Raw genomic sequence first — 13,583 nt, 5'->3', positions numbered from 1 at the left:
GAGAATTAAAGAAATGAATATGGATCGCGTGGGTGTCAAGACAATAGGTACACTATTATTGTATATCTGGAGATGTCGCTCAAGTTAAAGTTTAGTGGCCTTTGTTTTATATCATATGCGTGACTTATTGGAATTTAATTATTTTGCAACGACCATAGCGTCGCAGATTCAAGGACTTGGCTTTTGACCGTCGAGCTGTGAGCATCTGGCCTTGGAGTGAGGTCGCGAGGCCAAACTCGGAGCTTTGATAAATGAAGTCTATGTTCAAGTTACACCAGATTAACATCGTCTCGCATACAGTTTATCTAAGCCTTGCTGATCAGAAAGAGTTGATACGTATGTGTGTATGTATGTATGTATGTATGTATGTATGTATGTATGTATGTATGTATGATGTATGTATGTATGTATGTATGTATGTATGTATGTATGTATGTATGCATGCATGTATGCATGTATGTATGGATGGATGGATGGATGGATGGATGTATGTATGTATGTATGTATGTATGTATGTATGTATGTATGTATGTATGTATGGATGGATGGATGGATGGATGGATGGATGGATGTATGTATGTATGTATGGATGGATGGATGGATGGATGGATGGATGGATGGATGGATGTGTGTGTATACGTACGTGTCTTTAGTGTGTTCAGTTTCTTGTTGCTTTGCGTTGTTGTATCAACCAGGAAAGCTACGAGGTATTTTGAAATAATGTAAGCGAAAATATATATACATGTGTGAATTTCAAACTATTAAAAAACCGTTATGAGATACATACCGTTGTGATCAAAATTGAGTGGGCCTGCCTAAATAAAAGTGGTATTTCGATACAAAGCTGAATCGCGCGCAAAGCGGCATGTCGCTTCGGTAACCCTCGCGAGAATATCTCACATTACGAGACTTAACCTGGAGTCGTGCAGCAAATTATACTTTTTCAAAGGTCACGATATTCACAAAAATTAGCATTATGAACGTTTAGAATACGATCCAGTGTAATTGGACAACAAATCATTTTTTCTCCAATGAATAAGCTTAAATTTCAATAGAGTAAGTGCACCTCTTCCAGATCAGATAAATATGAAATGATAGTTTGTCCATATTGACCTCTTAGTAGATTTCAACACCGTTATAATCGTTTACACCATGAAATGTCAAAAGAATATATTAACACAACTATGGCCAGGTAATCAATTGTCATTAGTGATAATGCGATAGAAGTTTGGAAATATAAACCAATGTATTTTAAACTGTTGTACGTTGTCACTGGTGGCAGCGGTGGGATTAAGTCCTTTAAACAATTGATTCTGAGATACGTGTCCTTTTCAATATTTAGATTCCTTTACAGAATCATGTTTTTTTAAAACATTTCAACAGAGGGGGGAGGGTCATGTTTTTGAGAAAAGAAATTGAGGGAGGTGACTCGGAGGGTCATATTTTTACGCAACAGAGCGAGACTGGTTTCTCAAGGTCCTACTCCTTACTGAAGGCTCCCTGAGGGGTGGTAAAATTGACTTGCACTTCATAAGCCTATCTCTTGTCAAGTACTGCGCAATTCTTATCGTGTACTGACTTTCGATTCATAGAAACAAAATTTAACGTTACAGCATGTTACAAATGTGCCTAGAACTGAAATCCGAAAATTATTACCATTATCAAAATGTAGGGTGTATCCAGCACGAACTGTACGAATTGTATATGCATACACAAGCCATTAGACGTTCAATATTTTGATTATCATTGAGGAAGGTATTTGCCGAATTTAGGAAATTTAGTAACAATATAATAAACTTACCCGAAATGGTAAAAGCAGTGACTACGGTAAAGGTCAAACACTGCCAGGTACGATTATACTGAACTTGTATGATTCCAAATACAACAGGTTGAGAATATCCATGCACAGTACATCTATCGGACGTCGTGTTTGTGGTGTACCCAAACGATCAATAATTATAGTTCAGATTAATGATTAACACCGACTACATTGAATTCAGGTCATCAGTTCAAGTCGTGCTGCGCCGAAGTTTGTTACTGTAACTCTACGAAACACCAGCTTGGATTTCGTCTCTTCAATGCCGCCGTAATGTTGATATGGTGTCGGTACAATATACACCAATGTGGGGCAATTGTCATGTACCCGTACCCGTCGTCGGCTATAATTAGAACGTTATGACTAGACGGCTAGAATTAGAACGTTGCAACCAGACTCTCTCAACTGTCCTCGGCTGGAGAACCGATATATTAGCTGTTTTGTGTGCATCGATATATTCCGTGTAATTGTACTAGAATGTCCGTGCACTGTGGGCCCTCATCGACCACATAAGGCTAACCATTTGTTGACATGTTACTGATGCTCTGTGCTATTGCGATATGGCTTTTACTTTGATACCAACCACTCTTTTAGTGGAAACATTCATTTGTGAACCCGCTTGACATAGGTCACTTCAAGCCCTCACAAACGTATGGTTATTTTTCTTTATATTAGAGTAGCCATACGGATGAGGATTGGGTATTTATTTAGCATTTTTAATTTACAAAACAATTTTATCATGGCTTCGTCCTACGTGAAACAACATATGCAAAGTCCTTGTCTGTAACTCAATACTTTGCAAAAAAGCTAAAGCATGCGTAAAAAGTTTAATTTGTTATTGGACGTACAAAACAAAGATTTTACACCTTTATTTATAATTAGTTAATAAACTTTTGCAAGATATTGAGTTACAAACAAGGACTTCGGATATGTTGTTTAAGATTGGTTTTTCAAGTACAAAACCATGACAAAATTGTTTTGTAAATTATAAATCCAAAATAAATACCCAATCCTCATCCATATGGCCACTTTAATTTGTTATGTATGTATGTATGTATGTATGTATGTATGTATGTATGTATGTATGTGTGTGTGTGCGTGTGTGTGTGTGTGTGTGTGTGTGTGCGTGCGTGTGTGTGTGTGTGTGTAAACAATTTGCCGTGCTATTTGATGGGAACATTACTTATAGGGTGTGGAGACGGAAAATTGTTCAAATAAAAATGATTGCATCATCAGAGGTGTGTTTTGGGTCAAAAGATGTGATTTTGATGTTTCTAGGGACGTGTTATTCTGCAGATGATGTTCAAAACATTTTACATAATTGGCCCTAACAACCATGACTACGACCTTTGCGACAATCAAATGGTAGCATATTTGCAAAGACAACAACATCAGCTAGTAGGCAAGTGTCTGCGTAAACATCCAGAAAATGTATGCAATATGTCTAGCAACAAGACCACGCCAATGCAAAACGCTAAATAGACTTTCCTTTTAAAGGTGGAAAATCGATTGTCGGGCTAATGAATCAGTCTATGTTGGTTTATTATATCGCGTAAACATATAACGAATATGATATTGATTTTTAGCGTCTTTTGTCAGCAATATTTGACTGACAAATATATAAATATCGATTCATTACACAATGTTGTAAAGAGAATTGTTTGTATTCTTTGGAAATTACGTTACCAATCTAGATAGTTGGAGAGACACATTCATCTATGAAATGCAAAGGTGACTAACATGTAAACATTTAGAAATATTCTAACGAAATAAAAAGGTGACTAACATATAAACATTTAGAAATATTCTTGTGAAAATGTTTGTCGGCTTGTTACATCAAATGATTTCCATTACAAAGGTTGTCATACACAACAGATCAAAGTTATAGCATGGCAATAGCATGGAATTTGTCATTCTGACGAGGATCATCAACCAAGACAGATCAAGAGTTCAATCTAAGTCGCTGCAAGCAATCAAATATTATGCTATGTTGTACAGTCAATTAATATGAACACCATCAAATACAAAACCAAAGTGACTATAGAGTTTCAATTAGGCAGTACGCTTTTTTTAATGTCTCACGTAAGATTTTTATTACAAACTACATTATAATAATTATAAACACTGACAGCACGCAAGCATATAAAGTGATACATTTTATCTCACTGTTAACACAGATCAACATCACTGTCGGATGAAACAAGGAAGATTCAAACACAAAACTGTTTATTGTGTTCATAGCGAGATAAAATGTAACACTTCACGTGTGTGTGTGTGTGTGTGTGTGTGTGTGTGTGTGTGTGTGTGTGTGTGTGGGTGTGTGTGTGTGTGCACCATCAGTGCCTATATTTTGTTTGTGTAATTTGCAACAAAAAAATATATGAGAAGTAAAAAACACTGTGCCATGTTTATTAACCATTTATCTAATATTGATAAAACACGAATATGGAATGTTACATCATCATCGAAAATTAATGTGATTTCAAAGATTTACATTGGTATTTTACACATAAATAATTGTTAAATGGGAACACCACTCCATGAAATAAATGTATTTCAATAAACTCTGGGTTGTAGAGAGTCACTTCATTATTTCACATTACATAAATTAAGTGCTATTGCCAAGAAACACCAAGTGAAACTCTTTTTCACATCCATTTTTCTAGCTCAGATATGCATATTCATTATATGAACAGTAAATATTCAAGGCTACATAATATGTATTTACATAGTCATAACACAAGGCATAACACAAGGCTGAGCAAAGCAAATGGTGTTTTCATTGCTCCAGCAAAAAATAACTATGCCCTACGAAAGTTCACTCACAGGGGTGGAAATACCTGGAACTCCCTACCAGACAACTTGAAAACAGCTGAAAACACTAGTATATTTAAAAGGCTATACAAAACCCACTACTTGGACGCTCAGCCCAAGTAGCCAGGTGCTAAAACGTCACCTGGTTTTTCAGCCAGGTACAAGAAGAGTTATCACCAATTGTCTTAGTTTCAGCTGTTTCTGTCCCCTTGTTCAGTCATGTAACTTTGTATTCATTGCAGCCGTTTGCGAATTCTTTGTCACAGCTGTTGTGTGTTAGTTCACAATTCGCTCATCGAGTATTTTTTTTCTCACATTAATTTATTGTGCAGTGTTTTGCTTTCGTTCTGTCTGAGCATGTGTGTATGATTTTTTTTTGTCCAGTATGAGGGCCTCAACGGAAAGAAGTATTTCACTTACTTTTGTACTGTAATACTTACTTGAGCTACCCTGAATAAATATATTTTATTATTATTACATGTATCTTAAGGTGATAAGCACTTAGGAGTCATGAACATTCATTTATGAATGCATGAATTTATTTCCCGGAGTGGCATTTCCTTTTAACTATTGAGTCATTAAATGTATCCTATATATAGAAATTGAGGTTTTTTTGTACAAACTGAGGCTTCAGATGAGTGAAGTTCAAAGACAAAGACAAGATTAAGGGAGTGAATTTAATAAATATTACCATTGGCATAGAATTATTTTATAATAAATACTGGTGTCAGTTCATGAAAATTATACATTCATTGGGGCAAGAAATATGCTAGAACCCCAAGACACGTCAGTGCAAGTGTGGCGTACTCGGGGTATTTGTACGAGTGCTTGCAGTGTTCTCTGCACCCTTATTTTCATGAGCCTAGCAAGTGAATGTGCAGCAGAAAACACTGTAAGCACAAGGGAAAATACCCCTGAGTATAGAACTCACATGGCACAGGGTTCTGTTATTATTACACGTTTATCTGAAACGGCAAATTTCCATAAAAATCATAGTGCAATTCTGTGTGTAGCGAAGTATTGTGTCCCATAATGCATATTATTTGTATGCAGGTATGCAATAATGTTTTCGATATGGTTTGCAGTGAAATTACCACTAGTATGCGGGTGCACCAGTGCAAGTAATCTCTGTTACATTTATAATAATTAGAATTTGATAGAGCGAGTATAAAAAATCATGTCAAGGGTTGCTAAAATCATAATTTTTTCATGAATACTGAAAATCAACCATTTATTTACACTATGCAATTTTGTACATTCGTTGACATGAGTTGAAATTTCCTAAGTAACTGTGCAAATTATAGATTGTACTTGGCTTCCTAACTACTTGCTTCCTGTTTGACTATGCAAAATGTCTATTTTTACATGAATTACTACTTACTACATCCTGTAGATTTATGCAAAAGGTCTATTGTAACAAGTGACCAAAAAAAACCCACTTTCTGTCTGATTCTGCAAAAAGTTTATTGTTAATGGCGGTCAAAGTTTAGCTGTTAAGAGTAAATAAAATGGATGATGCTTTGCATGTGTAAATGATACTGAGTAAGTTAAGTGGTATAACGGTACTATATGTTGTTCAACTTGTTGTACATTCTGAGATAGTATATTAGCTATCCAGGAGGTTGTCAAGATCCTGCCATGCCAGCCACACTCCTTGTTATGTTTGCAACACTTGACTAGCTTTCCTCAATGTTCTCAAGTTTAACCTCATCTCATCAGATAGTTTGCAACTAAACTGGCTTTCTTTGAGGTTCTAAAGATCCTGCCGTATTTGTCAATACCTCCACAGAGTTGATAACTACACTGGTTTTTCTGGAGGTTTGAGCGATCCTGCCATATCTACCAATCTCAAGTCAGCTAAAGTGGCTTTCTTGGAGGTTCTCAAGACTCTGTCTTATATGCCACTCAAATCAGTTTACAAATACAACTGCAATGGCTTTCATGGGGGTTCTTGACTTTCTGCCATATCTGCTGCACCAATCACATCACAGCTACTAAACAGGTTTTCCTAGAGGTTCTCGAGCTCCTGCCTTATCTGCCACTCCCATCACATAATCAGCTACTTCTTCTTCATCTGGCTTCTCTGGCAATACCCAAGACTCTTTCTGATTTTTCATTTCCTGTCTACATACTGGACATTTGTGATGATTTACATCCCTGAAAATATTAAGAATCACCACATGTTAATTTTTATTAAAACATTTTTGATAGAATTTATACTGTGAAGTATGAATTTAAAATTTGCTGAAAAATTCTATAAAATGTAACAGTATGAACAAGTATTCATAGAAGACATAGCCCCCCCCCCACACACACATACTTTAATTTAGTCTCCATGTATGAGTTAATTGGTAAATCATGATTGTTCACTACAAATATGGCTGCCATTGAGTAAAAAGTGCTGAGCACCAAAAGTAATGCATTTGTATGTTTATCTGGCTCTGCATTATCTATAGACATGATATAAAATACATTAGCCACACATAATTACTACAAAGTGTCTGCAATTTAAATTACACAGGTCGGACAAAAGCCTATCAATGGCTTGTGAAAATAGGATTAATCACAGACAGTGCCTTAGCATTACATTTTTAATAATATGTATATCTACTAAAATCGCTTCACAGAAAATGTTAATTGAAAGTAATCCGTAATTCTCTTCCATCATACATTCTCCCCTAATGCATCCATGGATTAACTAAAGCACTTACCATCTGTCGATGCATTTCTCACAATACATGTGATTACAGGAGAGAATGATGTCAGTTTTAGCATCCATACATATACAGCATTCATGCACATCTCCTTCATACCCACCAATGCTGTGTGTAAAATAAGAAACAATACATAACCATTAAAGTAGACAATAACAATTGTTTTAGTGGCATTTAAGTAAATGTGCTGGTATGAGGCTGTGTCCCTGGAATGAGGATTACGTGTGCTTAGTGACCATTGTACTTGAGCTGCACTTGCTTTGTGACACAAATTGCTACCACCCACCCATCCAGCAAAAAAAAAAAGAAAAGAAAAAGAAAAAATTTTGTGTTAAATAATGTGTTGTATGGCGGAATTGACCACCTTTGCAGTTTGTCAATTATAAATAAAAATTGACCTTTGACCCCAACACTTGGCTGGTGTTAGTTTATTAGTATTATATAAGCATTGCTGTTCTTTTACAGTGCAGAAAAAAACAGGCTTTTATTGAAAACATTACAAATGGACTTGATGATTTAATGACTGCAAGTGTTTTATTTTCAACATGTCAACATTACTACTTGTACATCCCCACTGTGCATGGTACCTATGCAATTGTGTTTTGCATTAGAAGTTGTCTGAGGGTGTGTATTAAATGTCATATCAAATTAGTGAAATGCCAAACCAACATCATTTTAGCTGTATTTTACCTCTGCAGTATAATGGATGCCTCCAGTGCTTCTGGTAATTTCTCAGCAGCTCCTTGACTAGCTGTGACCTCTGACCTTTCCTGAGATGACACACATAGTGTGATGTTATTGTAGAGTTGCACAAATTGATGTAAATTCATAATCCGACATTCTTCAACCTGCTTTACTTTGTTTAACTGTGAAAGAAGAAATTTCATAATTCTTCTACTGTACATGAACTAACTTATTTCATGTGCGGTTTCTTTTTTTAATTCTAAACAAACCTGTCACTCAGTCTATTTACAGAAACAGTTTGTTTTTTTGCCTTATCGGTATTTTAATAATTTTTCAGTGAATATATTGTTTTTCTGATTTCATAATTCTTCTACTGTACATGGACTAACTTACTTCACTTTGTACATGAACTAACTTACTTCACTTTGTACATGAACTAACTTACTTCACTTTGTACATGAACTAACTAACTTCACTTTGTACATGAACTAACTTACTTTACTTTGTACATGAACTAACTTACTTCACTTTGTACATGAACTAACTTACTTCACTTTGTACATGAACTAACTTACTTCACTTTGTACATGAACTAACTTACTTCACTTTGTACATGAACTAACTAACTTCACTTTGTACATGAACTAACTTACTTCACTTTGTACATGAACTAACTAACTTCACTTTGTACATGAACTAACTTACTTCACTTTGTACATGAACTAACTTACTTCACTTTGTACATGAACTAACTTACTTCACTTTGTACATGAACTAACTTACTTCACTTTGTACATGAACTAACTTACTTCACTTTGTACATGAACTAACTTACTTCACTTTGTACATGAACTAACTAACTTCACTTTGTACATGAACTAACTTACTTCACTTTGTACATGAACTAACTAACTTCACTTTGTACATGAACTAACTTACTTCACTTTGTACATGAACTAACTTACTTCACTTTGTTGAACTAACCTACTTCACTTTGTACATGAACTAACTTACTTCACTTTGTACATATGAATTAACTTACTTCACTTTGTTTAACGCTGCACTATTTACCACTGGAACGATTTTTTGGAAATTATTTTGTTAGATATAAATATTATAATGATAACTCTCTTGTAATATTATACACCCAGAACAATATTGAATCACCTCTGGGGAAAAACATTTGCAGTGGTACGCAGAGTGTGGTGCAATATATCAATATGTATAATTTATGGGTATGCACCCAAAAATCTGTAATTTTTCAGTGAATATCTTGTTGTTTGTCTGATTACAAAAATAATACCCCAGTTATAACTAATGCAGCTTTTAATGGAAAACCTCAGTCAGACTGATTTCTGCTTTTCAGTACATGTATACTTGTATTAATACTGCTACCAACTCTCATATGATTTTTAGGTGATAAAATAGCACTTTGATAACTTACACAGCCTTGAAATCCTGTAGGCAAGCCCTACTGTACTTACAAATTTGTGTATATGTATTCTGCCATTTGGGGAATTTACTGCAAGGGCTTGTGGGAAAACTTGCATGGAAATGTACATCATAGCTATCACAATCCCTTTGTCTTCATAGCAACTGTGGTAAGTATGATATCATTTCCTGTACGGTTTGGGTAGATCGTTAAACTTACCTTTTTACATCGGATTCTAACAGTACTCTTCCATAGTACTGTACTATCTGTTCCTTCCTTGACTTCAAATTGGAGTGTTTTGCCGTGTGGATCAGGAAGAGAACAAGATCTGAAAGAAAACAGAAGATATGGAGTCACGAATTCCAAAAGGTTAGATTCCTGCTAACCATGGTCAGTTCGTTATTTGAAGGGTATAAGTTTGAGCCTTCCAGATACTGTTTGTTTCTGAATGGCAAAGTCTTTCCTCAAAGGCTTAAGTCCTTCCTGAATGGTTAATGTCCGGAACAAGATCTGCAAAATCTGAATAACCTACCGATGACCATGATCGGTACTGTACTACTCCAGAGCTGAGTGATTTGACAAAGACACTGGGCGTACTTTAGTTTTAACTCCCACAAAGTGGCTTGATGTCCATTATTTAAGAAGTGAGAACAGGTGCTAAAAGAATTCGCAATTACCCCTGCCTCTTTTGACCTCTGCTTTTGCCAGAGACTCTGAGAGAATGTTGCATAAGTGTCTGAAATAAGGTGACTGCACAGACTGGCTGATCCATAGCATGATATCTGTCATAAAGTTACAAGGTGGCAACTGTTCTGGAGTGTGTTAGTTATTCTACTTAAACAAAGGTGATTTTCAAAAATTTGATTTCCATGAAAGTTGATGAAAATGAAAATTAGGATTCATATTCCTTCAATCAGTACTGTTCTAGTCCAGTGACAGTACTACTAGCTTAAGTTCCAATCACTTACTGAAGCTTTCCCCAAGTCACAGGAGTCTGGGTAACCATGACTAACACTAAAGGGCATACAAAAGGTGTCTGTAGACAACAACACAATTGTAGTAATATCTCAATTATCAAATCCTTACTTTTCATTTACATTCATACATACATCATGATCTGCTAGGAAATCATTGTATTCCAATTATCATAAAGATAAAGGAATATATTGTTTGAACTGTAGAGGGTGCTATTCAACAGCATATTTGGCTGGAAGTGCATGCTAGAATTGAATCATACTCTTATTATCTGTAATCCACTCTTTCCCAACATTTTTTATAGCTAATTTTGATAACATCTTTTGTTACATGAAATGGTTTTGTTTCTTTGATTTTGAAAAAAAATATTTGAAAATTAAACTTCAGGCATGATTTGTGTAGAAATAGTGTCAATGGTGCTGTAGCTGTGATAGTTTTTTTTTTAATGTTTATCCTCATGCTAGCCCAGTATGGAATTTATTTGTTCTAAAAATGTACTGTAAACCTGCATATTTTCCCGACTAGAAAATTTTGCGATTTTACAGTCTTCATGTAGTTCACAAAGATTAATTTTCACTAATAACCATACTGGTACATTGCATTATGCAGAAATATATATTTTCGCTACTACTTATTTTCGCGGGGTTTTTTTGTAGCGAAATTAACGAAAATAAATCTTACGCGAACATTTCCAGGTTTACAAGTATGTCAGGACAACAAATGTCTACATCATCAGTTCTGTGATGCTCAAAATATGAGTAAAAAAATATGGTAGCAATATGGTATTAGCATACAAATGTACCTACTTACATTTCATTCAATTCAAATACAGCCGTTAGGAAATCATCATATTTCAATACTGCAAGTTGTCCTAAGACACCTCCGTAACGTTGTAATTTCTCATCAATAACTGTCTGTGCCTGTCCCATTAGTTTAGTTGCTTTCTGAAAACGATGAAAATAAATTCTTGTGATAAAAACTATCTTATTTTAATTATCTGTATTGCTTCTTGTAAGTTATACAAAGCTGTACATGTGCATTGTATATATTGCATTATTTGTTGATGTAGCCTACCTGTAGACTTGGTCAGTTAGGATAGCAGAAATACATGTACATGTAGTACGTGTGTATACGTAGTAGCGTTTACTTAGTTCTTCAAGTCTACAGGTAAGCTAATCTCGGTGCAAAAGCCAACAAAATGCTTGGGTTTCTGAAGAGAACATTTATCATTGTGATACACATACCAAAACCATAGCCTATGCACTATTGGTCAAGACATAGACTTGATTATTACTCAGCCATTTGAGACATACATGTAATTTAACTTGACAATACAATGCCACATGCTGCTATGTGCATACTGCTCCTTTAGATGTTGGAGAGTACACAGATGGGACTCAAGTATCATCTCAATTTTGAACACACTCAAATGGGTATCACTTCTGTATAGACTCACCAAATCTTGAGCTTAATAACCGTACACGAATAATTTAATATACATTAGTCTGAGGAAGCTCAGACTTGAGTACGGAGTCAGATACATTGATCAATATGACTCTGTTCTCAGTCAGAGATCCAAGTGCTCTCAAACTTGTGATCAAACATGATGTAGAACTTTTTGAGTTCGGCACCGATCTCTCCATGCAACATATGTAAAGTTGTCAATAGATCATCATACATCTTTTCCATGCAACCTTCAAAGGCACCTTGTCAAATGATTTCCAGTCAATTTTTTGAACTGCACAGCTCAAGAATGATGACTTTTCTCTCCAAGAGTTGACTTCCAGGCCATGAATGATAATGAGATGTTATTGTTGCATCCTTGCTCACTAATTACTATGTGTAATTAGAACAATATGCATCTATCATACAAATTTGCGACCCTATCATAATGGTCAATGTGGGCTTGTCAGTGAATGAGGGCGCAATACATTGTATCTCATTAGAAGGCATTGTTCACAAGTTTGAGACCACTTGGATCTCTGACTGGGAACGAAGTCATACCAACCAAATAATATCTGACTAGGTACTCAAGTCAGCGCCTCCTTGGATTACATTTACATGTACACATTGTACAAGGAAACTTCAAACGACATTTTCGTCAATCATCAAATGTTCAAAATAAACAATTCGGTATTGACAATCACAACAACATCATCACCATGAATTAAGACTTATCTAAAACAATTAGAAAACAGAATATACCGATCACTACATACATACATGTACATGGAATGCACACCTAGCAGTATTCAATTTATCACAGATAAATCCGTGAATGTAATCTACTACCATCAATTGTTCGATCATGCAGCTAGGGATATCAACTCTTTCAATGCACTTCTTCAACAGGTAAACTTACAACTTACAAGAACTACAAACTAGATAGAGCACATCAAACATCACTCCAGTACCACACTAGTCCTGCTTACATACGGAGTAAGGTGTTGAGGGTCGTGTCAGTAATCTAGACCCGTGATAACCGCAAGCGGTCCCCAAGCGGCAAGGTGTTTGCATTGTATCAAGCAGAATTAGAAGCACCTGACGTACATACATTCAAATTTGAACATTGCACTGAATGCTATAACAAATATCAGTACCAGCTGTTTCAACTCCGGTATGTTATATTGTCGGGTGTATTAGTTAGATCATGGAGTAATTATACTGTCAGTATAATTACTCCAAGGTCAGATCTACTCCCCTGGTAGCTGGTAAAACACTACGAATAGGCAGGCAACAGCACCTACATATAAAATTGGTAGGAAAAAATGTGAAGAGAGGGCTTAACATTACAGATTTCCCTCGCTAATAACAACCATTAATTCTCACCTCTAATAGCTTTCTAAACATATCAGATCTTTCTCATTTAGAAAAAAAAGTCATCAAAACATTGCGTTATTCGTTTACGTCGACTGCTGCCATTTTTTCTATTGCATGATGGGTAATAGATATATAGGTCAAGAAAAAAAGTACAAATAATATAATTTGTCACAAGATTTATGGACAATGTGAGTTCATTATTTTATCGTAGAAAGATTTTGTAACAAACTACAGACAATAACACACAACTCATTCCTCAATTTAAGGATGATAATATTACCGCATTTTTGATGATGTCATACTACACAGAGAGTGATGACGTTCAGTG

The 13,583-nt window shown here is 35.4% G+C and overlaps 1 protein-coding gene across 1 annotated transcript; it reads right to left on the bottom strand.

Annotated features, from left to right (window-relative positions):
• Positions 1 to 5,975: 5,975 nt before the first annotated feature.
• LOC144448571 (RING finger protein 141-like) lies at positions 5,976 to 13,353 on the bottom strand. Its single transcript, XM_078138846.1, has 6 exons — positions 13,265 to 13,353; positions 11,246 to 11,379; positions 9,680 to 9,788; positions 8,035 to 8,210; positions 7,342 to 7,452; positions 5,976 to 6,787 (listed from the first exon to the last, which is right to left on the bottom strand). Exons 1-6 carry the CDS (start codon positions 13,283 to 13,285, stop codon positions 6,625 to 6,627), a joined length of 714 nt encoding a protein of 237 aa, XP_077994972.1. The 5' UTR covers positions 13,286 to 13,353; the 3' UTR covers positions 5,976 to 6,624.
• Between the last annotated feature and the right edge of the window lie 230 nt (positions 13,354 to 13,583).

Source organism: Glandiceps talaboti, chromosome 17 (genome assembly GCF_964340395.1).
Source record: "Glandiceps talaboti chromosome 17, keGlaTala1.1, whole genome shotgun sequence".
Classification (NCBI taxonomy): domain Eukaryota; kingdom Metazoa; phylum Hemichordata; class Enteropneusta; family Spengelidae; genus Glandiceps; species Glandiceps talaboti.
Note: the sequence above shows the minus strand (reverse complement) of the source record. Positions and strands in the feature narration are given on the sequence as shown.

Bases quoted from the DNA above. Each gene is read 5' to 3' on its own strand.
- LOC144448571 (XM_078138846.1), bottom strand. From the start codon at position 13,285: ATGTTTAGAAAGCTATTAGAG. The intron at 11,380-13,264 runs GTGAGAATTAAT...CATCGTTTTCAG, and splicing joins TGTTTAGAAAGCTATTAGAG to AAAGCAACTAAACTAATGGG. The intron at 7,453-8,034 runs GTAAAATACAGC...TTTTACACACAG, and splicing joins GCATCCATTATACTGCAGAG to CATTGGTGGGTATGAAGGAG.